Source organism: Scyliorhinus canicula, chromosome 11, assembly GCF_902713615.1.
Source record: "Scyliorhinus canicula chromosome 11, sScyCan1.1, whole genome shotgun sequence".
Taxonomy (NCBI): domain Eukaryota; kingdom Metazoa; phylum Chordata; class Chondrichthyes; order Carcharhiniformes; family Scyliorhinidae; genus Scyliorhinus; species Scyliorhinus canicula.
Genome location: NC_052156.1, coordinates 97,795,761 through 97,822,272, shown reverse-complemented (window position 1 = coordinate 97,822,272; position 26,512 = coordinate 97,795,761). Strand labels below are relative to the sequence as shown.

The window sequence follows — 26,512 nt, the reverse complement described above, 5'->3', positions numbered from 1 at the left end:
TATGCCACTCGGATCATCAATCAACAGTTCCAACGAGCTGCAGCAAAAAACCGCACCGACCCCCTCAGAAGATAAACACGGGACACAACCGACAGAGTACCCGTCGTCATCCCCGGAGTATTTCCCCGGAACGGAGAAACTATGGCATCTTCTTCGCAGCTTTCAACACGTCATCGATGAAGACGAACATCTCGCCAAGGTCATCCCACACCCCCACTAGTTGCCTTCAAACAACCGCACAACCTCAAACCAACCATTGTTTGCAGCAAACTACGCAGCCTTCAAAACAGTGACCACGACACCACACAGCCCTGCCATGGCAATCTCTGCAAGACGTGCCGGATCATCGACATGGGTACCACCATTACACTTGAGAACACCACCCACCAGGTTCGCGGTACATACACGTCGACCCGGCCAACATCGTCTACCTCATAAAGGAAAGAATGGGATATCCCGAAACGTGGTACATTGGCGAGACCATGCAGATGCTGCAACAGCGGATGAATGGACATTGTGCGACCATCGCCAGGCAGGAATGTTCCCTTCTAATCGGGGAACACTTCAGCAGTCGAGGACATTCAGCCTCTGATCTTCGGGTCAGCATTCTCCAAGGCGGTCTTCAGGACGTGTGACAACGCAGAATCTCCAAGCAGAAACATTTAGCCAAGTTCCGCACACATGAGTACGGCCTCAAGCGGGACCTTGGATTAATGGTGCATTACATTCACCCCCCACCATCTGGCCTGGGTTTGTGAAATCCTACCAACTGTCCTGGTTTGAGACAATTAACACCTCTTTAATCTGGAGTTATCCATCTCTCTGGCTCTGTAAAGACTTAATTACCTGCAAATGCTCGCATTCTGGCATCTTGGACTTTGTCTCTATAAATGTTTCTGGAACTGACCTCTTCATTCACCTAAGAATGGAACAGTGCTCCTGAAGCTAGTGATTTGAAACAAACCTGTTGGACTTTAACCTGGTAATGTAAGACTTCTTACTGTGCTCACCTAGTCCAACGCCGGCATTTCCACATCATGGATAACAAAGGAAGTTAAGGATTGGATAAGACTAATAGAGAAGGCCTATAAAGTTGACAGGAAACCTGAGGATTCGGAGGATTTTAGAACACAGAAATTTCTGCGGCACAGTGGTTAGCATTGCTGCCTCACCGTGCCAGGGACCCGGGTTTGATTCTGATCTTGGGTGACTGTCTGTGGGAGTTTGCACATTCTCCCTGTGTCTGCGTGAATTACCTCCGGGTGCTCTGGTTTCCTCCCACAGTCCAAAGATGTGCAGGTTAGGTGGACTGGCCAGGCTAAAATTGCTCCTTAGTGTCCAGGGATGTACAGGTTAGTTTACAGAGATGGGGCGGGTGAGTGGGCCTCGGTAGTGTGTTCTTTCAGAGGGTTGGTGCAGACTCAATGTTCAGAATGGCCCTCTTTTGCACTGTAGGAATTATATTCTATGGTTCTAAAGGGATATGGGGATCGTGTGCAAGAGAAAGTATGATCAACCATGAACAGCGGAGCAGAATCATGTAATTCTGTTCCTACGTACGTAAACTGGGGATTGGGTGGCAGAGGAATGAGTTGGGGGAAGCAGGGATGCTGGAGATTGGCATGGGAGGGTATGGGAAGGTTAGTGATCGGAGGGTGGGGAGAGGCTTGATATTGGGGTGTGGGGGGAGGTTGTTAATCTGAGGGGATGTTTGAGGGTGAGTGGGAGACTGGAGATCAGGGCCTCGGGATCATGGGGAGGCTAGAAATCAGTGGGGAGGTTTTGAGGGGAGTAGGTGAGGCTGTGGAGATCGGCACGTTGGATAAGAACAGGCTGGGGATCGGGGATATTTAAGGACAGGAGGAAATGATCGTGGAGTGATGGGTAGCCTGATGTAAAGGAGACCCATGACTTCCTTATGAAACACAAAACAACACTCCCTGACCCCATGTTTCCACGGAAGCCATGTTTCAAATTTAACTGCTGGGCCTCTCCAGGCTCAGAGTGCAGGCTTTGCCCAAGTGGACTGGAAAATTGCAACAATGAGGAAAGATTGGACAGACTGGGATTATTCTCCTTGGAACCGGAGGCTGAGGGGAGATTTGACTGAGATGTATAAAATTGTGAGGAGCCCGTATAGAGTCAAAAAATCCCTACAGAGCAGAAGGAGGCCATTTGACCCATCGAGTCTGCAACGACTCAATGGGACAGAGAGGAAACGGGAGCACCTGGAGGAAACCCACGCAGACACAAGGAGAACGTACAAACTCCACACAGTCACCCAAGGCTGAAATTGAACCTGGGTCATTGGCGCTGCGAGGCAACTGTGCTGCCGTGCCACCCCGAAGTGGATGAGAAAGGATTATTTAACTTAGCAGGGAGTTCAGTGACGAGGGGGCATCCATTTAAAGTGACTAGAGGGGACATGAGGGAAGATTCTTTTCACCCATGAGTTTTAGGGGCCTGGAACTTGCTGCCTGAAAGTCTAGTAGCGGCAGAAACACTCAACTCATTAAAAAGGTGTCTGGATAGGCACCTCAAATGCCATAACCTGCAGGGCTACGGACAAAATACTGCAAAGTGCAATCGACTCGGCTCGTTTTTCGGCTGGTGCGGACATGATGGGAAAAGTGGCCCTTTTCTGTGCTGTAAGTCTCCTCTGATGAGTGGAACTAACACTGTTCCATTGCTTTGTCCTCAGGCTGGAGGTTCTGGGTTCTGGATTCATAGAAGACAGAGGGTGGTGGCGGATGGAAAATTTTCAGACTGGAGACCAGTTACCAGCAGTGTACCACAGGGATCAGTGCTGGGTCCTCTGCTATTTGTGATTTTTATCAATGACTTGGAGGAGGGGGCTGGAAGGTGGGTCAGTAAATTTGCTGATGACACCAGGATTGGTGGAGTAGTGGATTAGGTGGAGGGATGTTGTAGGCTGCAAAGACACATTGATAGGATGCAGAGCTGGGCTGAAAAATGGCAGATGGGGTTTAACCCTGATAAGTGCGAGGCGATTCATTTTGGTAGCAAATATTTGAATACGGATTACAGGGTCAACGGCAGGGTTCTGAGGAATATGGAGGAACAGAGAGATCTTGGGGTTCATGTCCACAGATCTCTGAAGGTTGCCACTCAAGTGGATAGAGCTGTGAAGAAGGCTTATAGTGTGTTAGCGTTTATTAACAGAGCACTTGAGTTTAAGAGCCCGGGGTTATGCTGCAACTATACATGACCCTCGTGAGACCACATTTGAAGTATTGTGTGCAGTTCTGGTCACCTCATTATGGGAAGGATGTGGAAGCATTGGAAAGGGTGCAAAGGAGATTTACCAGGGTGGTTTGCAGGATAGGTCTTATGAGGAAAGGTTGAGGGAGCTAGGGTTTTCTCTTTGGAGCGGAGGAGGATGAGAGGCGACTTAATAGAGGTTTATAAGATGATGAGGGGGATAGATAGAGTGGACGTTCAGAGACTATTTCCTCTGGTGGATGTAGCTGTTACAAGGGGGCATAACTATAAGATTCAGGGTGGGAGATGTGGAGGGATGTCTGAGGTAGGTTCTTTACTCAGAGAGTGGTTAGGGTGTGGAATGGACTGCCTGCTATGATAGTGGAATCAGACACTTTAGGAACTTTCAAGCAGTTATTGGATAGGCACATGGAGCACACCAGAATGACAGGGAGTGGGATAGCTTGATCTTGGTTTCAGACAATGCTCGGCACAACATCGAGGGCCGAAGGGCCTGTTCTGTGCTGTGCTGTTCTATGTTCTATGTTCTAATCATAACTTGCAGAATAGGCACAGCAACAGACTATGACAATCTGCAGATTTAGGACATGACCTGCTACTTTTCTGCTAGTTATGGTGGGGCAGTTGAAATCAGGGCCATAGAGCCTGTATAGAGAAACTCCTAACCATTGATTCTTTATGTGCAGGACTCTTATTCATGGGGATAAGGTTGGAGGTTTCTCCATTTTCTGGGCAGATGATGGATTGGATACTGGACCCATTCTTCTGCAGAAGGAATGTAATATTGATCCGAATGACACTGTGGACTCGCTGTACAATCGCTTCCTGTACCCTGAAGGAATTAAATCAATGGTAAGGTCTTAAAATTCAGTCTCAGAATGTGTGGCACTGGCATTTAGTTGTCTATACCTCATTGCCCTTGAGAAGGTGGTGAACTGCCTTCTTGAACTGCTGCTGTCCATATGGTCCAGGTACATTCACAGTGCTGTTAAGGAGGCAGTTCCAGGATTTTGACCCAGTGACAGTATTGCTTAGCATTTATGTGCCACTCATCAGTCCAAGCCTGAATATTGTCCAGGTTTTGATGCATTTGGACAAGGACTGCTTCTGCTACCATCCTGCTTTTTATCTCTTTATTCATACTTTTAGTGGGGTGCTCTTTCCAAGAGCTGGTGCAGACCCAAGGGGCTGAATAGCCTCCTTCTGCACTGTAGCGATTCTATGATTCTATGGTATGACAGCTTAAATGCAGATCAAAGTATTTTTGTTAAATGCAACAAGGGTTTTCAGCCTCGACCACCTTTTCAGATTTTGAATTCTGGTTCCTCATCACCCTCTGCATGAAATTAATTCACAATTCCCATTTAATCCTTCTGCCAATCACTTTAAATCTCTAATGCTTCCTGCCTCCGCCACCCTCCCACACCTGGTTCTTAGCTAAAGTTCTTCCTTTACCATTCACAAAGGCAGTGCATAAATTTATGCACTTCAATTAGGTCTCTTCTTGGCCTCTTCTGTTCCAAGAAAATAGCTTGAGCCAATTCAACCTTTCCTCATCGCTAAAATTTCTTCCTCCTGACAAAGTCCTTCCAAATCTCCTCTGTGTCCTCACTTGGCGGTCACATTCTTCTTTCAATGCAGTAACCAGAACTCTAACTAGTTTTTAAAATGTTGTGCCAGCATAACCTTCTTGCTCCCTATCATCCCTATTCTCCAGGTCTTGCCTATTAAAGGAAAATATTCCATATGCCTTGCTACCTTCAGAGATCTGTGGATTTGCATCCTAAGGTCCCTCTGTTCTTCTACAATTCTCAGTATCCTACCATTTACTGTGTATTCCCTTACCTTATACTACCAGACGGATGTGGAGGCTTTGGAGAGGGTGCAGAGGAGGTTTACCAGGATGCTGCCTTACATGGAGGGTGTTAGCTATGTGGAGAGGCTGAATAGACTGTTTTCATTAGAAAGACGGAGGTTGAGGGGTGACCTGATAGAAGTCTACAAGGTTATGAGGGGATGGATAGAGTGGATTGACAGGCACTCTTTCCCAAGTTGGCGGGGTGAGTCACCAGGAGGCTGTGGGAAAAAGTTTGGAGGAGATGTGTGAGGCAGTTTTTTACGCAGAGGGCTGTGAGTGCCTGGAACGCATTGCCAGTGGATGTTGTGGAAGCAGATACACTAACGCCGTTCAAAAAGCGCCTTGACAAATACATGGATAGGGTGGGTACTGAGGGATACGGCGCAAAGAAGTGCTGAGGGTTTTGGCCAAGGTTGGTATCATATGACCGGTACAGTCTTGGAGGGCCAAAGGGCCTGTTCCTGTGCTGTGTTGCTCTTTGTTCTTATTTATACACCCCGAATGCCTCGTGTCGCACCTGTGGTCATTGGAACTCAATCCACATGTTCCTGTCCATTCAACTAGTCCATTGATATCTTACTGCAGGCTATACCTTTAGTCATAGAACATGGAACATAGAACGATACAGCGCAGTACAGGCCCTTCGGCCCTCAATGTTGCACCGACATGAAAAAAAAAACTAAAGGCCATCTAACCTACACTATGCCCTTATCATCCATATGCTTATCCAATAAACTTTTAAATGCCCTCAATGTTGGCGAGTTCACTACTGTTGCAGGTAGGGCATTCCACGGCCTCACCACTCTTTGCGTAAAAAACCCACCTCTGACCTCTGTCCTATATCTATTACCCCTCAATTTAAGGCTATGTCCCCTCGTGCTAGCCACCCCCATCCGCGGGAAAAGGCTCTCGCTGTCCACCCTATCTAACCCTCTGATCATTTTGTATGCCTCTATTAAGTCACCTCTTAACCTTCTTCTCTCTAACGAAAACAACCTCAAGTCCATCAGCCTTTCCTCATAAGATTTTCCCTCCATACCAGGCAACATCCTGGTAAATCTCCTCTGCACCCGTTCCAAAGCTTCCACGTCCTTCCTATAATGAGGCGACCAGAACTGTACGCAATACTCCAAATGCGGCCGTACTAGAGTTTTGTACAACTGCAACATGACCTCATGGCTCCGGAACTCAATCCCTCTACCAATAAAGGCCAACACACCATAGGCCTTCTTCACAACCCTATCAACCTGGGTGGCAACTTTCAGGGATCTATGTACATGGACACCGAGATCCCTCTGCTCATCCACACTACCAAGAATTTTACCATTAGCCAAATATTCCGCATTCCTGTTATTCTTTCCAAAGTGAATCACCTCACACTTCTCCACATTAAACTCCATTTGCCACCTCTCAGCCCAGCTCTGCAGCTTATCTATGTCCCTCTGTAACCTGCAACATCCTTCCGCACTGTCTACAACTCCACCGACTTTAGTGTCGTCTGCAAATTTACTCACCCATCCTTCTGCGCCCTCCTCTAGGTCATTTATAAAAATGACAAACAGCAACGGCCCCAGAACAGATCCTTGTGGTACGCCACTCGTAACTGAACTCCATTCTGAACATTTCCCATGAACTACCACTCTCTGTCTTCTTTCAACTAGCCAATTTCTGATTCACATCTCTAAATCACCCTCAATCCCCAGCCTCTGTATTTTCTGCAATAGCCGACCGTGGGGAACCTTATCAAACGCTTTACTGAAATCCATATACACCACATCAACTGCTCTACCCTCGTCTACCTGTTCAGTCACCTTCTCAAAGAACTCGATAAGGTTTGTGAGGCATGACCTACCCTTCACAAAACCATGCTGACTATCCCTAATCATATTATTCCTATCTAGATGATTATAAATCGTATCTTTTATAATCCTCTCCAAGACCTTACCCACCACAGACGTTAGGCTCACCGGCCTATAGTTACCGGGGTTATCTCTACTCCCCTTCTTGAACAAAGGGACCACATTTGCTATCCTCCAGTCCTCTGGCACTATTCCTGTAGCCAATGATGACCTAAAAATCAAAGCCAAAGGCTCAGCAATCTCTTCCCTGGCTTCCCAGAGAATCCTAGGATAAATCCCATCCGGCCCCGGGGACTTATCTATTTTCACCTTGTCCAGAATTGCCAACACTTCTTCCCTACGCACCTCAATGCCATCTATTCTAATAGCCTGGGTCTCAGCATTCTCCTCCACAATATTATCTTTTTCTTGAGTGAATACTGACGAAAAGTATTCATTTAGTATCTCGCTTATCTCCTCAGCCTCCACACACAACTTCCCACCACTGTCCTTGACTGGCCCTACTCTTACCCTAGTCATTCTTTTATTCCTGACATACCTGTAGAAAGCTTTTGGGTTTTCCTTGATCCTACCTGCCAAAGACTTCTCATGTCCCCTCCTTGCTCGTCTCAGCTCTCTCTTTAGATCCTTCCTCGCTTCCTTGTAACTATCAAGCGCCCCAACTGAAACTTCATGCCTCATCTTCACATAGGCCTCTTTCTTCCTCTTAACAAGAGATTCCACTATTAAGCACACTGCCAGCTTTCATGTCATCCGCAAACTTCTTAATCATGTCCTCTGCATTTAAATCTAAATCAATGATCAATTCCAGGGTTTCCCCAAACCTTTCAAGCTGCAAAACCCCTAGTAACCTGCCAAGAGCATTGGAGCATCCCAAGGATTCCCCAAGAATGAGTAATTCCCCTGCAAATACTAAAATCAAAAGGAAACAAGTATTTTGTTGCGATATCTATGCATATATTAGGAATTAGGAAGAAGTGCACAGTCACAAATACATTCTCCAGCTCCACAGCTTCTCACATTGACCTCTGGCCAAGCCACCCTCACTTGGCCCCTTAATTTTAACCCCTGGAAATAGTGGTCATCTGGTCATAAGTAAAAAGTCCTTGTATTAAAAATGTACTTGAGTTTTACCGTTTGTCATTTTTAATGGGAAGAATGATGCTAAAAGATGGTTCTCATATCAGACACAATCACCTCCACTCCCTAACACACACACTCACTTTGCTCCCTCATACGCACTCCTGTATTTCCCATACAAGCATACACAACCTCACTCACGTATCCCCTCTCTAATGCATACCTTCACCCCTCTCATGCACACCCTCGCCCACCCCCTATTTCGCGCATGCACTGGCCCACTCTCTCGCTCACGTGCCAGACTCCTCTCTTGCAGAGGCACCGGCCCCTACTCTCAAGCAGCTGTTGGCCCCTTCCCTCGCACAGGCAGAGGCCCCTTTTTCGCACAGGTGCTGCCCCCCACACTCATGCAGACACGGCCCCCTCTCTCGTACAGGTGCCGTCCTCCTCTCTCGCGCTAGTGCTGGCCCCCTCTCTCGCACAGGCATTGAACCCTCTCTCGCACAGGCGTTGACCCCCTCTCTCACACAGGCATTGACCCCCTCTCTCATGCTGGCCTTGACCACCTGTATTGCACAGGTGTTGAACCCCTCTCTCGCACAGGCGTTGACCCCCTCTCTCGCACAGGCGTTGACCCCCTCTCTCGCACAGGCGTTGACCCCCTCTCTCGCGCAGACACTGCGCCCCTCTTTTACACAAGCGTTAACCCCTTCTCTCGCGCAGGCATTGACCCCATTTCCTGTGCAGATGTTGACCCCCTTTCTCGTGCAGACGTTGACCCCCTCTCTCGCACTGGCGCTGGGCCCCTCTTTCACACAGGCATTGACCCCCTTTCTTGTGCAGGTGTTGACCCCCTCTCTCACGCTGGTGCTGGGCCCCTCTCTGGCGCTGGGCCCCTCTCTCGCTGGTTTTGCACAGGGCTAAATCGCTGGCTATTAAAGCAGACCAAGGCAGGCCAACACCACGGTTCAATTCCCGTAACAGCCTCTCCGAACAGGCACCGGAATGTGGCGACTAGGGGCTTTTCACAGTAACCTCATTTGAAGCCCACTTGTGACAATAAGTGATTTTCATTTCATTTCATTTTCAAGCTAACGCTAGGCCCCTATCGCGCGCAGGCGCTGGGCCCCTCTCTCATGCTGGCATTGACCCACTCTCTCGCGTTGGCACTGGGCCCCTCTCTTGCATTGGCGCTGGGCCCCTCTCTTGCGCTTGCGCAGGGCCCTTCTTTTGTGCAGGCGTGGCCCCCTGTCTCACGCATGCACTGGCCCTTTCTCTCGCACAGGCGTTGACCCCCTCTCTCGCACATGCGTTGGCCCCCTCTCTCACACATGCACTGGCTCCTTCTCTCGCACAGGCGTTGACCCCCTCTCTCGCACATGCGTTGGCCCCCCTCTCTCACGCATGCACTGGCCCCTTCTCTCGTACAGGCGTTGACCCCCTCTCTCGCACAGGCGTTGACCCCCTCTCTCGCACATGCGTTGGTCCCCTCTCTCACGCTGGTGCTGGACCCCTTCTTGGGCTGGCGCTGGGCCCCTCTCTCGTGCAGGCGCGGCCTCCTCTCTCGTGCAGGCACGGCCCCCTCTCTTGCGCAGGCACTGACCTCCTCTCTCGCACAGGCGTTGACCCCCTCTCTCATGCTGGCGCTGGGCCCCTCTCTCGTACCTGCACTGGGCCCCTCTGTCACGCAGGCGCTGGCCCTCTCTGTCGTGCCAGTCCCCTCTACTAGAACAAAGAACAAAGAAAAGTACAGCACAGGAACAGGCCCTCCAAGCCCGCGCCAACCATCCTGCCCGTCTAAACTAAAACCTTCTACACTTCCGGGGTCCGAATCCCTCTATTCCCATCCTATTCATGTATTTGTCAAAATGCCCTTAAACACCACTATCATCCCTGCTTCCACCACCTCCCATTCATAGAATTTACAGTGCAGAAGGAGGCCATTCGGCCCATTGAGTCTGCACCGGCTCTTGGAAAGAGCACCCTACCCAAGGTCAACACCTCCACACTATCCCCTTAACCCAGTAACCCCACCCAACACTAAAGGCAATTTTGGACACTATGGGCAATTTATCATGGCCAATCCACCTAACCTGCACATCTTTGGACTGTGGGAGGAAACCGGAGCACCCGGAGGAAACCCACGCACACACTGGGAGGATGTGTAGACTCCGCACAGACAGTGACCCAAGCCGGTATCGAACCTGGGACCCTGGAGCTATGAAGCAATTGTGCTATCCACAATGCTACCATGCTCCAGGCAGCGAGTTCCAGATACCCACTACCCTCTGTGTAAAAAAACTTGCCTCATACATCTCCTCTAAACCTTTCCCCTCGCACCTTAAACCTATGCCCCCCAGTAATTGACCCGTCTACCCTGGGGAAAAGCCTCTGACCATCCACTTTGTCTCTGCCTCCCATTATTTTGTAGACCTCTATCAGGTTGCCCCTCAACCTCCTTCGTTCCAATGAGAACAAACCGAGTTTATTCAACCGCTGCTCATAGCTAATGCCCTCCATACCAGGAAACATCCTGGTAAATCTTTTCTGCACCCTCTCTAAAGCCTCCACATCCTTCTGGTAGTGTGGCGACCAGAATTGAACACTATACTCCAAGTGTGGCCGAACTAAGGTTCTATATAGCTGCAACATGACTTGCCAATTTTTATACTAAATGCCCCGGCCAATGAAGGAAAGCATGCTGTATGCCTTCTTGACTACCTCTCCACCTGTGTTGCCCCTTTCAGTGACCTGTGGACCTGTTCACCTAGATCTCTCTGACTTGCAATACTCTTCAGGGTTCTACCATTCACTGTATATTCCCTACCTACATTAGACCGTCCAAAATGCATTACCTCACATTTGTCCGGATTAAACTCCATCTGCCATCTCTCCGCCCAAGTCTCCAAACGATCTAAATCCTGCTGTATCCTCTGACAGTCCTCATTCCTATCCGCAATTCCACCAACCTTTGTGTCGTCTGCAAACTTATGAATCAGACCAGTTACATTTTCCTCCAAATCATTTATATACGAACAGAAAAGGTCCCAGCACTGATCCCTGCGGAACACCACTAGTCACAGCCCTCCAATTAGAAAAGCACCCTTCCATTGCTACTCTCTGCCTTCTATGACCGAGCCAATTCTGTATCCACCGTGCCAGCTCACCACTGATCCTGTGTGACTTCACCTTTTGTTCCAGTCTGCCATGAGGGACCTTGTCAAAGGCCTTACTGAAGTCCATATAGACAACATCCACTGCCCTATCTGCATCACAGTAAGAAGTCTTACAACACCAGGTTAAAGTCCAACAGGTTTGTTTCAAACACTAGCTTTCGGAGCACTGCATCTTCCTCAGGTGAATCAACAGTGCTCCGAAAGCTAGTATTTGAAACAAACCTGTTGAACTTTAACCTGGTGTTGTAAGACTTCTTAATGTGCTCACCTCAGTCCAACGCCAGCATCTCCACATCATGGCTACCTGCATCAATCATCAGTCATCGGCCGGTCGGGAGTGGAGGATCGCTGGGCGGGCCACTGTCGATGGGCTCCCAGCCGTGCGGCATACTCCGCGATCATGCTGATTTTCGGGTCCTGGAGAATCGCCACACCGGAACCAGGTCCGATTCCGATGTGAAAGTGGATTCTCCGCCTCCGCGCCGGCAACGAATTCGGCGCAGGGCTGCGGAGAATTCAGCCCAGTATTTGATCCAAAGAGGAGTCGTACAAGTTGCTCGGAGAAGTAACAAGAATAGAATAGAATAGAACAGTACAGCACAGAACAGGCCCTTCGGCCCTCAATGTTGTGCCGAGCCATGATCACCCTACTCAAACTCACGTATCCACCCTATACCCGTAACCCAACAACCCCCCCCTTAACCTTACTTTTATTAGGACACTACGGGCAATTTAGCATGGCCAATCCACCTAACCCGCACATCTTTGGACTGTGGGAGGAAACCGGAGCACCCGGAGGAAACCCACGCACACAGGGGGAGGACGTGCAGACTCCACACAGACAGTGACCCAGCCGGGAATCGAACCTGGGACCCTGGAGCTGTGAAGCATTTATGCTAACCACCATGCTACCCTGCTACCTAAACAAGCATGTAAATTGGGAGAAGTTCAGCAAAGGAGGACAAAGAGACTGATTAAGAGGGGAAAAAAATGAAGTATGAGAGTAACATAAAAGTGGACTGATGAAAAAGATTAGTGAAGACAAATGTAGGTTCCTTAGTCTGAAACAGGAGAATTTATAATTGAGAACAAGGAAATGACAGAGCAGTTAAACAACTACTTTATTTCTGTCTTCACGGACCAAAACACAAATAGCCTCCCTGAAATGCTGATGAATCAAGGTTCCACTGAGAAGGAAGAATTGAAGGAAATTAATATTACTAGAAAAATAGTGTTGGAGAAATTAATGGGACTGAAAGCTGATACATCCCCGGGCCTTGATAATCTATGACCGTGGGTACTAAAGGAGGTGGTCATGGAAATAGTAGATGTGCAGGTTGTCATCATCTAAAATTTTGTAGATTCTGGAACAGTCCAGCCAGATTGGAGGGCAGCAAATGTAACCCCGCTCTTTAAAAACAGAATGATGGAGAAAGAAGGGAAGTCCAGATTGGTTAACCTAACATCAGAAGTTAGGAAAATGCTCGGGTCTATAAAAAAGGGTGCAATATCAGGACACTCAGAAAATATCAATGGGATTAGACATGGTCAACATGGATTTATGAAAGGGAAGTCACGTTTGACGAAGCCTACTGGAGTTTTTTTGAGTACGTAACTAGTAGAATTGACAGTGGAACCAATGGATGTAGTGCATTTGGATTTTCGGGAAGCTTTTGATAAGGTCCAACATAAGAGATGAGTGTACAAAATGAAAGCACACAGGATTGGGGGTAATGTATTGGTATGACAGAAAAATCGAGAGTAGGATTAAAGGAGTCTTTTTCAGAGTGGTGGGCAGTGACAAGTGGGAGTCCATCAATATACATCAATGATTTGGATGAGGGAACCAAAAGTAATATTTCCAAGTTAACAGATGACACAAAACGTGGTGGGAATGTGAGTGGTGTGGAGGATGTTAACAAGCTTAAAGGTGACTTAGACAAGTTGAGTGAATGGGCAAATATATGGCTGATGTCGTTTGTGTGGATAAATGTGAAGTTATCCACTTCACAAATCGAATGGCAGAGTATTATTGAAATGGTGATAGATTGGGATATGTTGGCGTACAAAGGGACCTGGGTGTTTTTGTACACCAGTCACTGAAAGCAGGAATGCAGTTAGGAAGGCAAATGGTATGTTGGTCTTCATTGCAAACAAACTTGAGTACAGGAACAAGGATGTCTGATTGCAATTGTACAGGGACCACCCCTAGAGTATTGTATGCGGTTTTGGTCTCCTTATCAAAATATATTCTTGTCATAGAGGGAGTGCAGTGCAGGTTAACCAGACTGATTGTTGGATGGCATGATTGTGTATTCAGTGGAATTTCAAAGAATGAGCGGGGATCTCAAGTCACTGAATATCTTTAAGAAGGAAATAGATAGTTTCTAGACCCTATAGGTTGAAGGGAAATGGGGATAGTGCGGGAATATGGTGTTGAATTAGAGGATCAGCCACAGTCATATTGATTGGCGGAACATGCTCGAAGGGCTGAAATGCCTACTTCTCCTATTTCCTCGGTTTCTATGGGCGAAATTCTCCCCCCCCCACGACGGGTGGGAGAATAGCGGGAGGGCCTTCCCGACTTTTTTGACGCCCTCCCGCTATTCTCCCCCCCCCCCGCCGAAATCCCGACACAAATCGCTGCCGCCGTTTTTTTACGGCCGGCAGCGATTCACAGCTGTTAGAAGGGCCGAAGTCCCAGCCCTTTACGACCTTTTTACGAACGGCAAACACACCTGGTCCTGCCATTCGTAAAAACGTCGTGACCACCTGGAAAAAAATAACCATGGCACCGATTGGCACGGCAGTACCACGGCCGTGCCAAGGGTGCCATGGGCCCGCGATCGGTGCCCACCGATCGCGGGCAGCGGGCCCGATGCCCGCGCACTATTTGTCCTTCCGCCGCCCCGCAGTATCAATACGCGGGGCGGCTGAGGGGCAACCCGGACCGCGCATGCGCGGGTTTCGCGCAAAAACGCGATGACGTCACCCGCGCATGCGCGGGTGGAGTCTTCCCACCTGCGCATGCGCGGCTGACGTCATATGACGCGTCAGCCGGCGCTAAGTCCGACAAGCGGGTTTAACGATTTTCGTTAAGCCCGACTTGTCGGGGCCTCCGACGTCGGGCTGCTAGCCCCGACGGGGGACCAGAATCGGTCCCCCGTCGGGAAGGGGCGCGATGCCGTAAAACCCGCCCGGGTTTTACGGCAGTTTGACGATTTCCCCCGTTTTGGGAGAATTTCGCCCTATGTTTCTACTTTCCTTACAAGCACTTTACTTGTATGTATTCTATTTAATGCCCATTGAATGATGGAATGGAATGGAGTTTGATGTAAACTCTCTGCTCAGTTAGTGATTTATTGTTTTAAAATATGAATTCAAATTGAATGGGGGATTCAGAGTAAGGGTCTCTTGTCAATAATTTTGGCCAAGATTTCATTGTAATATAACCCAATGTCCTGGTGAAATTTGCTCCTGGAGAATCGGTTTTGCATGTGCTTGCTGTGGAAAAGTTTCCAGGAACCAGGAATCTCAGCTGGATTCACTCTGTTTTATTTCAGGTGGAAGCTGTGCAGCTAATTGCTGAAGAGAAGGCACCTCGAGTAATTCAACCTGAAGAAGGAGCAACATATGAAGGAATACAGAGGAAAGAGAATTCAAAGGTAGAGTACTGATCTGTAACTTGCTGGCATTTATCTGCAAAACAGTGAATGTGTTCTGAAGATAATTCATAAAAAACATATGGGGTTATTTTCCATGCCCCCCGTAATGTGTTTCTTGGCGGCGGAAGGTGACCCGCTGTTGGCCGACAGTAAAATCTTCTGCTCCTGCTGCTGTTAATGGGATTTCCCATTAAATCCATCCCCCTCACTGGGGGATCATCAAGGTAGAAATAGCAAAACATCTGGGCAGAAGCAATATAGATTCTTGGAAGGGAGGTCATGTTTAACTAATTTATTGGAATTCTTCGAGGACATTACGAGCGCAGTGGATAACGGGGAACTGGTGGATGTGGTGTATCTGGATTTCCAGAAGACATTCGATAGTGTGCCATACAAAAGGCTGCTGCATAAGATAAAGGTGCACGGCGTTACGGGTAATGTATTAGCATGGATAGAGGATTGGATAACTAACAGAAAGGAAAGAGTGGGGATACATGGGTTTTTTTCTGGTTGGTGATCAGTGGCTAGTGGTGTGCCTCAGGGATCAGTTTTGGGACCACAATTGTTTACAATTTACATAGATGATTTGGACTTAGGGACCAAGTGTAATGTGCCAAAGTTCGCAGATGACACTAAGGTGAGTGGTAAAGTGTGTAGAGGACACTTTGAGTCTGCAGAGGGATATAGATAGTTTAAGTGAGTGGGCAGATGGAGTACAATGTTGGTATATGTGAGGTCATCCATTTTGGTAGGAATAAAAGTAAAATGGACTATTATTTAAATGGTAAAAAATTGCAGCATGCTGCTGTGCAGAGGGACCTGGGTGTCCTTGTTCCTTGTGCATGAATCACAAAAACTTGGTTTGCAGGTGCAACAGGCAATTAAGAAGGCAAATGGAATTTTGTCCTTCATTACGAGAGGGATGGAATCTAAAAATGGGACTGTTATGTTGCAGTTGTATAGGATGCTGGTGAGGCCACATCTGGAGTACTGTGTACAGTTTTGGTCTCCTTAATTGAGAAAGGATGTACTGGCACTGGAGTGAATGTAGAGGAGATTTCAGAGTTGAGAGGATTGGCTTATGAGGAGAGACTGAATAGACTGGGACTATACTCAATGAAATTTAGAAGATGAGATGGGGATCTTATAGAAACAGATAACATTATGAAGGGAAAAGTTAGTTGGGGCTACCTCGTTGAATGTTTTTAAGGTAAAGATAGATAGATTTTTGAACAGTAAAGGAATTAAGGGCTATGGTGAGCAGGCAGGTAAATGGAGCTGAGTCCACAAAAAGATCAGCCATGATCTTATTGAATGGAAGAACAGGCTCAAGGGGCCAGATGGCCTACTCCTGCTCCTAGTTCTTATGAAACCTACTCGTCGTCACCGGGACTGGAGGATCCCAGTGGCAGCAACAGCTGGAAAATCTCCACCATGATGTTTGTTCATGGCAGTGGTTGACACTTAACTGCCTATAAATTTGTATCGAGCCACTACAGAGAATAACCTGCCTAACCTAGGAAGGTTGTCCACATGGACTTCAGTAAAACCTTTGACAAGGTCCGTCATGGCAGACTGGTACAAAAGGTGAAGTCACATGGGATCAGAGGTGAGCAGGCAAGTTGGATACAGAACTGGCTAGGTCATAGAAGACAGAGGGTGGCAGTAGAAGGGTGCTTTTCTGAATGGAAGGTTATGACTAGTGATGTTCCGCAGGGATTAGTGCTGGGACCGTTGCTATTTGCAATATATATATATATAAATGATTTGGAGGCAAATGTAATGGTCTGATCAGTAAGTTTGAGAACGACACAAAGGTTGGTGGAGTTGCAAAATGATGAGTATTGTCAGAGGATCCAGCAGGATATAGATCGGTTGGAGACTTGGACGGAGAAATGGCAGATGGAATTTAATCTGGACAAATGTGACGTAATGAATTTTGGAAGATCTAATACAGGTGAGAATTATACAGTAAATGGCAGAACCCTTAGGAGTATTGACAGGCAGAGAGATCTAGGTCTAAAGGTCTACAGGTCACGAAAGTGACAAAGCAGGTTGTTAAGGTAGTTAAGAAGACATAAGACATACTTGCCTTCATTACAATATCTTACAAATCATTGAAGGTGACAGGGCAGGTTGAGAGTGCAGTGATGACACATGTCTTTATTAATAAGGGCATAGAGTATAAAGAACAAAGTAATGGCCAACCTGTATCAAACACTGGTTTGGTCTCAACTAAAATATTGCGCAGTTCCATAATTTCAAAAAGATGCGATAACATTAGAGAGGGTGCAGAAAATATTCATGAGAACATTTCCGGGGATGAGTAACTTGAGTTATGTGGATAGATTGGAGAAGATTAAGCTGTACTTGGTGAATGGAAGGTTGAGAGGCGATTTGACAAGTATTCAAAAGCATGAGGGGACTGGACAGAGAAGATAGGGAGAAACTGTCCCCATTGTGGAAGAATTGAGAACCAGAGGGCACAGATTTAAGGTAATTGGTGACATGAAAACCATTTTTAAACAACGAGTGTTTAGGACCTGGAATGCACTGCCTGAGAGTGTCATAGAGGCAGATTCAATCATGGTATCCCAAATACAGTTTTGATCATTACTGGAAGAGAAATATTTGCAGCATATCCACACTTTGTAATTTGCCCTTACAGAAAATGCTGAGCCAAATGGCCTCCTTCCGTGGTGTAACTGTTCTTTAGTTCATCAACCTTCTGCTCAAAAGGTCAACCCTTCGTTCCACTTGTCCTGATGATTTTCGATAATAAGGGCAGTGTAGATTCTAATCGATGTTCAGTAACCTGCATACCTACTGGCAAACAGCACCTGTAAAGTGGGTTCCATTGTCTGAGTCAATGCTGGCTGGTACTCCTCATCTGGGAATATAGTCTTTGCGTAGGATGTTGGCTGTATGGGTGGCTGTAGCCCTCCTGGCTGGAGCAGCTACTACCCATTTAGAGAACTTATCCACTATTACAAGGACGTCTGTATATCATTGACATGCAGGATGTTATCGACCTGTATGTTCTGGAATGGTCTTGCAGGGGCAGGAGCTTTTAGCTGAGGCATTGATATTATAGGTCCTAAATTGTTCTTTTGACAGTTTACACAGCGGTTTGCTGCCAATTGTTCATGTTTTTTGAATCGGAGGGCAAAGCTCAAATGGGTCTGGTGCTGGTGTTGTCCTTGCTTCTCCCAGACGGATTTTGCTGCCATTGTCGTCTTGTACTCACTTCCGCTTCAGCCAGCCCTCCCGTCTTCTGCCTGTAGTCTCCCTTTTTCCCCTGGTCCTGTGGATGCCAGGTTTGTTAACGTTTCCTCCTCCCCCCCCCCCCCCCCACTATGGTTGTTGCAGATGGGAATTTTGTCTGACATTTTTGTCAGGCCAAATTGCTGCTGTAGTTGGTTCCAGGATTGGAGGATGGCTATCACCACTGGGCCGCTGGAGTGTTTTTTGGGTGGGGATGGGAGTGCCGCCGTGGCGAGAGCCCGAAGGGAGATCCCCCTGCAGGAGGCCTCCGCGCGCACCTATTCTGCTTCTGGCTCCTTGATCCATCCCTTTATTCGCTTGGCCGTCGCCGCTCAGTGATAGAATTGTAGGTTTGGGAGGGCTAGCCCCCCCCTGGATACTGTATTGTTTTTTGTAGAACTTTCCTCTGTCAGACTGCTGAGGTTCCATTTGTGGATCCCTTTCCAATCATGGGCTATTTGGATCCCCAGGTAGCGAAATTTATGTTGGGCCTGTTTAAACAGCAGTCCCGTTAGTGCTTGTGAGTGTACCGGGAAGATCTCACTTTTGCTCATGTTGAGTTTGTAGCCCGAGAAGGTGCCAAATTCTTTCAGGAGCGCGATGATTCCGTCCATGCTGCTTTGTGGGTCCTAAATGTAGAGGAGCAGGTCATCTGCATAAAGTGAGACTCTGTTGTCTCTGCCGCCCCTTTGCATCCCCCTCCAGCTTTTTGCTGCTCTGAGTGCAATTGCGAGTGGCTCGATCGCTAGAGCGAACAGCAGTGGAGACAGTGGGCATCCTTGTCTGGTGCCCCTGTGTAGCTGGAAATATCGGGAGTTGGTGTTGTTTGCCTGTACGCTCGTCATGGGAGTGTTGTATATGAGTTTTACCGAGGAGGTGAATCCTGTTCCAAGCCCGAACCGCTCCAGTACTTCTTGAGGTATTTCCATTCGACTCTGTCGAAGGCCTTTTCTGCGTCGAAGGAGACGATCACCTCCGGTGTTCTCTCCCCGGATGGGGTCATTATCATGTTCAGCAGGCACCTAACGTTTGACCTATGCTGTCTACCTTTGACAAAGCCCGTCTGGTCCACTGCGACCACCTCTGGCACGCAGTCTTCTAGCCTTTTGGCCAGAATCTTGGACAGTATTTTGGCATCTGCGTTCAGCAGTGAGATAGGTCTGTATGACACACATTCCATTGGGTCTTTATCTTTCTTTCTGTTTTTTAAAATAATTTTTATTGAGATTTTCCAAAACATATCAAAAACAGAAAATAACAACAAGAAACAAGTATTAATAACAACCAAAAGAAAAACACACTAACCCCCAAAACCAACCCCCCCAGTAAATACAAAAAGAAGAAATAGATAAACACCCGGCATAATATTCAATGAACGCATATGCACATTTCTCCCTTCCCCCGAAACACCCCCCCCAGGGCAAATTTAACCTTCTCCAATTTAACGAACCCCGCCATGTCATTGATCCAGGCCTCCATGCTTGGGGGCCTCGCATCCTTCCATTGAAGCAAGATCCTCCGCCGGGCTACTAGGGACGCAAAGGCCAGAACACCGGCCTCTTTCGCCTCCTGCACTCCCGGCTCCACTGCAACCCCAACAATTGCGAGTCCCCAGCCTGGCTTGACCCTGGATCCTACCACCCTCGACACCGTCCTTGCTACCCCCTTGCAAAACTCCCCCAGCGCTGGGCATACCCAGAACATATGGGCGTGGTTCGCTGGGCTCCCCGAGCACCTAGCACACCTGTCTTCGCCCCCGCAAAACCTACTCATCCTCGTCCCGGTCATGTGGGCCCTATGCAGCACCTTGAACTGTATGAGGCTAAGCCTCGCACAGGAAGAGGAGGAATTCACTCTTTTCAGGGCATCCGCCCACGTCCCCTCCTCAATCTTCTCCCCCAGCTCCTCTTCCCATTTACCCTTCAGCTCCTCCACCGAGGCCTCATCCACCTCCTGCATGACGTGGTACACGTCCAAAATCCTCCCCCCCTCCAACCCATACCCCACGTGGGGGCAGCAGAGGAAACCCCTCCACCTGCCACCTGACAAACGCCCTAACCTGCATGTACCTAAACATGTTCCCCGGGGGGAGCCCAAACTTCCCCTCTAACTCACCCAGGCTCGCAAACCTCCCATCCACAAACAGGTCCCTCAACCTCCTAATACCTACCCTGTGCCAGCCAAGAAACCTGCCATCGATGCTCCCTGGTACAAACCGGTGGTTCCCCCATATCGGGGACTCGATCGAGCCCCCCACCTACCTCTATGCCGTCTCCATTGCCCCCAAATTTTGAGGGTAGCCGCCACCACCGGGCTTGTGGTATACCTCGTTGGAGGGAGCGGCAATGGCGCCGTTACCAGCGCCTCCAGGCTTGTGTCCACGCAGGACGCCATCTCCATCCTCTTCCATGCTGCCCCTTCCCCGTCCATTACCCACTTACGCACCATCGCTGCGTTGGCAGCCCAGTAGTACCCACAGAGGTTGGGCAGCGCCAGCCCCCCCCATCCCTGCCCCGCTCCAAAAACACCCTTCTCACCCTCGGAGTCCCATGCGCCCATACAAATCCCGTAATACTTCTGTTGACCCTCCTAAAAAAGGCCTTCAGGATAAGGATGGGGAGGCACTGGAACAGAAACAAAAACCTTGGGAGCACCGTCATCTTGAAGGACTGCACCCTACCCGCCAGCTACAGCGGCAACATGTCCCATCTTTTAAACTCCTCCTCCATTTGCTCCACCAGCCTAGTGAGGTTAAGCTTGTGAAGGGCCCCCCAGCTCCTAGCCACCTGGACTCCCAGGTACCGAAAGATCCTCCCCGCCCTTTTCAGCGGGAGCCTATCAATCCCCGCCTCTTGATCCCCTGGGTGCACGACGAACAGCTCACTCTTACCCAGGTTGAGCTTGTACCCAGAAAAGCCCCCAAATTCCCTAAGGATCTGCATCACCTCCGGCATTCTCCCCACTGGGTCCGCCACATAAAGCAACAAGTCATCTGCATATAATGACACTCGGTGCTCCTCCCCACCCTGCACCAGACCCCTCCAATTCCTCGACTCCCTCAGCGCCATGGCCAGGGGCTCAATTGCCAACGCAAAGAGCAAGGGTGACAGGGGACACACCTGTCTCGTCCCCCGGTACAACCGAAAGTACACCGATCTCCTCCTATTCATGGCTACGCTCGCCATCGGGGCTCATATAACAGCCTCACCCACCTGACAAACCCCTACCCGAACCCAAACCTTTCTAGCACCTCCCACAGGTACCCCCACTCAACCCTATCAAAGGCCCTCTCCGCGTCTAATGCTACCACTATCTCCGCCTCCCCTTCTACCGCCGGCATCATTATAACATTCAGAAGCCTACGTATATTGGTGTTCAGCTGCCTTCCCTTCACAAACCCCGTTTGGTCCTCATGAACGACTCCCGGCTCACAGCCTCTATCCTTGTGGCCAAGATCTTCGCCAACAGCTTGGCATCCACATTTAATAACGCGATCGGCCTATATGATCCACACTGCAGGGGGTCCGTGTCCCATTTAAGGATCAAGGAAATCAGCGCCTGTGACATAGTCGGGGGCAAAGCCCCCTCTCCCTTGCCTCGTTAAAGGTCCTAACCAACAGGGGGCCTAACAGGTCCGCATACATTTTGTAAAATTCGACTGGAAACCCATCCGGCCCCGGCGCCTTCCCCGACTGCATGCTGCCTATCCCTTTGACCAGCTCCTCCAGCTCACTCAGCGCCCCCAGCCCCTCCACCTGTCCCTCCTCCACCCTCGGAAATCTCAGCCTATCCAAAAAGCGCCCCATTCCCCCCCCCCTCCACCGGGGGCTCGGACCGATACAATTCCCCATAAAAGTCCCTGAAGACCCCATTAATGTCCACCCCCCTTCGCACCACATTGCCTCCCCTATCCGTCACTCCACCAATCTCCCTGGCTGCGTCTCGCTTACGTAGCTGATGCGCCAGCATCCTACTCGCCTTCTCCCCATATTCGTACACCGCTCCCTGTGCCTTCCTCCACTGAGCATCTGCCTTTCCGGTGGTCAACAAGTCGAACTTGGCCTGAAGGTTACGTCGCTCCCTCAACAGTCCCTCCTCAGGAGCCTCCGCGTCTCTCCTGTCCACCCTCACCATCTCCCCCACCAACCTCTCCCTCTCTCTTTGCTCTCCACTCTCCCTATGTGCTCGGATGGAAATCAACTCCCCTCTAATCACTGTCTTCAATGCCTCCCAAACTGTCCCCACCCGGACCTCCCCATTAACATTGGCCTCTAAGTACCTCTTGATACACCCCCAAACCCGCCCGCCCACCCTCTCATCTGCCAGGAGTCCCACCTCCTGGCGCCAGAGCGGGCTCTGGTCCCTCTCCTCCCCCAGCTCAAGGTCTACCCAGAGCTGGGGGAGGAGCATGGTTCAAATGACGATAGCCGAATACTCGGCATCCTCCACCCTCGAAATCAGCCCCCTGCTCAGGACAAAAAAATCGACCCGGGAATAGGCCTTACGCATGTGGGAAAAAAATGAATACTCCCTGGCCCTCAGCCTCGCGAACCTCCAAGGATCCACCACTCCCATCTGGTCCATAAACCCCCTCAACACCGTAGCCGCCATGGGTCTCCTGCCCATCCTGGACATGGATCGATCCAATGGGGGATCCAGCACTGTGTTAAAGTCCCCCCCCCCAGTATCAGGCCCCTAGATCCGGAATGCGGTGCAACATGCGCCGCATAAAACCCGCATCATCCCAATTTGGGGCAGAGACATTCACCAGCACCACCCGCTTCCCTTGCAACTTGCCGCTCACCATCACATACCTCCCTCCACTGTCAGCCACCACCTTTGACGCCTCAAACGACACCCTTTTTCCCCACCAGAATCGGCCCCCCCCTGATTTTTTGCATCCAGCCCCGAATGAAACACCTGACCTTCCCAGCCCTTCCTCAGTCTAACCTGGTCCGCCACCTTCAGGTGCGTCTCCTGGAGCATAGCCACGTCTGCCTTCAGCCCCTTCAGGTGCGTAAACACCCGGGCCCGTTTAACCGGCCCATTCAGCCCCCTCACATTCCAAGTTATAGAGAAATACAGCACAGAACAGGCCCTTCGGCCCACGATGTTGTGCCGAACTTTTGTCCTAGGTTAATCATAGAATTTTGGACAATTTGTCATGGCCAATCCACCCAACCTGCACATCTTTGGACTGTGGGAGGAAACCGGAGTACCCGGAGGAAACCCACGCAGTCACGGGGAGGATGTGCAGACTCCACACAGACAGTGACCCAAGTCGAAATCGAACTTGGGACCCTGGAGCTGTGAAGCAATTGTGCTATCCACAATGCTACCGTGCTGCCCTTAAGAAGTTAACCTACACTCCCTTATTCTACCCTAATCCAAGTACCTATCCAATAGCCGCTTGAAGGTCCATAAATTTTCCGACTCAACTACTACCACAGGCAGTGCATTCCATGCCCCCACTACTCTCTGGGTAAAGAACCTACCTCTGACATCCCCTCTATATCTTCCACCATTTATCTTAAATTTATGTCCCCTTGTAATGGTGTGTTCCACCCGGGGAAAAAGTCTCTGACTGTCTACTCTATCTATTCCCCTGATCATCTTATAAACCTCTATCAAGTCGCCCCTCATCCTTCTCCGTTCTAATGAGAAAAGGCCTAACACCCTCAATCTTTCCTCGTATGACCTACTCTCCATTCCAGGCAACATCCTGGTAAATCTCCTTTGCACCTTTTCCAAAGCTTCCACATCCTTCCTAAAATGAGGATCAGAAGGATCAGAAGGCTCCCTGCCCCCCTCCCCTGCCGACTAGCCATAACTCGTCCCCTGCCCGCCCCAGGCCAGCGCCCCTCGCTCTGCCCGTTCCCCACTGCGGCAAACCCCCTCCCCGGCCCCCCCTGCATACTCCAGCGCCTTCCTGGCCATTTCAGTAGCAACCCGGTTCCCCCCCCCCCCCAAACCCGGCTAGGACCCCTCCCTCCATAATACTCCCGTGAGCCAGCTAACTTCTGCTGACCCAGGCAGCCCCCGCCACACCTCCGACCCCCCCCCCCCCCCCCAACGTGGAACTACTTCTCCTCCCCCAGACCCATCAGCAGACCCTCCTCCCTACTCTTGCGCGGGAAAAAAGCCCGCGCTTCTCAGCTCCGACCCCGCCCCCATCCACCCTCAGCGCGGGAAACAGAAGAAAAGCCCGCGCTTTCGTTCTGCCCGACCCCGCAAAAAAAAAAGAGAGAGCCCCCCACCCGCCCAAGAACCAACACACAACTAGCTTAAAACAGCATAACACAGAGACCTTCCCACGAAAAGTTAACACAGTTATTTACAAACCCCCGACCCTCAGTCAGAGTCCAACTTCTCGGCCTGCACAAAGGCCCAAGCTTCCTCCGGGGACTCAAAATAAAAGTGCCGGTCCTTGAATGTGACCCACAGACGCGCCGGCTGTAACATGCCAAACTTCACGCTCTTTCTGTGGAGCACCGCCTTCGTCCGGTTATACCTGGCACTCCGCTTAGCCACCTCCACACTCCAGTCCTGGTAGATCTGCACTACCGTGTTCTCCCACTTGCTGCTCCGCACCTTCTTGGCCCACCTAAGCACGCACTCTCGGTCAGCGAACCGGTGGAACCGCACTAGCACCGCCCGTGGCGGCTCATTCGGCTTGGGCCTCCTGGCCAGTATTCTGTGGGTCCCCTCCAGCTCCAGGGGCCTCTGGAAGGACCCAGCTCCCATCAGCGAGTTCAACAAAACAACCATATAGGCCCCCAGGCCTGACCCCTCCAGCCCCTCCGTGAGGCCCAGGATCCGCAAGTTTTTCCGCCTCGACCGGTTCCCCATCTCCTCAAACCGCTCCTGCCTGGAGCCCCTCGTGCATCTCCACCTCTACCGCGAGGGCCGCGGCCTCATCCTCTCTTTCGGAGGCTTGTTGTCGGAGCTCCCGGATCTCCACCCCCTGGGCTGTCTGCGTCACCAGCACTTGTCCGTATTAGCCTTCAGGGAGTCTAGCAGCTCCACCGTTAGCACCTGAAAACATCGCTGGAGAGTCTCCTGCTGCACCTGCGCCCACTGCCTCCATTCCTCGAGGCCTCCGCCGGCCGTCATCTTGATTCTCTTCCCCCGCTTTTTCTTGGGCGCTGCCACCGCTATTCTGCTGGCCCCGCTCCTGGTCAAGACCATAGACCACTGGGGATCCGCTGCAGACACCTTCCCACGTCGGGAACTGTCGAGCAAGTACCGCTGGGGGCCCTTAAAAGAGCCCAAAAGTCCTTTCCTGGCGGGAGCTGCCGAACGTGCGGCTTAGCTCCGCATAGCCGCAACTGGAAGTCGGTCTTTATCTTTCTTGGGTATCAGTGAGATTGAGGCCTGTGCTAGCATGGGTGGCAGTGTGCCCTTGGCCTGCGAGTCTGTCAACATCTCCCGCTGGTGCGGGGCCAGTGCTGTCGCAAATTTTTTGTAGAAGTCCACCGGGAACCCGTCTGGTCCCGGCGCTTTCCCCGCCTGCATGGAGCTAGTGCTGTCCATGATCTCTCCCAGTGCTAGTGGTGCTTCCAGGCCCTGTTTTCTGCCCTCCCCCACGACTGGTATGTCCAGTCCATCAAGGAACCGTTTCATCCCAGACTCCCTCATTGGGGGCTCTGAGGTGTACAGACCTTGGTAAAAGGCCCTGAAGTCTTTGTTGATCTTTTCTGGTTCTGTGCCTCTAGTATTCCTGATTTGTGTAATTTCTCTGGTGGCTGCCTGTTTTCTCAGCTGGTGTGCCGGCAGGCAGCTGGCTTTGTCTCCGTGTTCGTTTCACATAGATCTTGTAATAAATTGGCCACTCGCAATTTGTTGATGTGTCTTGGTTCTGCTGAAGAATCCCACTGGGAGGCACCTTCCTTTGCTGCTTGGTCTGCAAGGGCGTTTCCTTTTGCTTCTATAATGTTTTCTTGAGTTTGGGCCTTACATTTTAGAATGGATACTTCTTTTGGCAAAGCTATGGCTTCTAGGAGGTCTTGTACTTCCTTCCCATTTTGGATAGGTGTCCCTGTTGTGGTAAGGAATCCTCTTTTTCTCCACAAGTGACCAAAATCATGGGCTACTCCAAAACCGTATCTGGAGTCTGCATATATGTTAGCTGTTTGATCTTTCCCACATGACATGCTTCTGCTAGTGCCCCCAATTTGGCCTGTTGAGCTAATGTTCCTGGGGGCAAACTTCCTTTTGCCATAACTTCATACAGGCTTGTGACTGTCCATCCAGCCTTTCGGATACCCTTGTCAGTAAAGGAGGAACCGTCTGTAAATAGAACCAAATCTGGATTTTGTAGTGGTTCTTCTTCTATAAAGGGTACCGCCTCCATTTCCTCTGTTACTT

The 26,512-nt window shown here is 49.9% G+C and overlaps 1 protein-coding gene across 1 annotated transcript in view; it reads left to right on the top strand.

The window, feature by feature from the left end:
- LOC119973215 (mitochondrial 10-formyltetrahydrofolate dehydrogenase-like) overlaps positions 1-26,512 on the top strand; it is a 265,097-nt gene that overhangs the window by 61,969 nt on the left and 176,616 nt on the right. Inside the window, 2 exon segments of the mRNA XM_038810876.1 lie at positions 3,930-4,095; positions 14,780-14,881. Coding sequence (XP_038666804.1) covers positions 3,930-4,095; positions 14,780-14,881 — 268 coding nt within the window.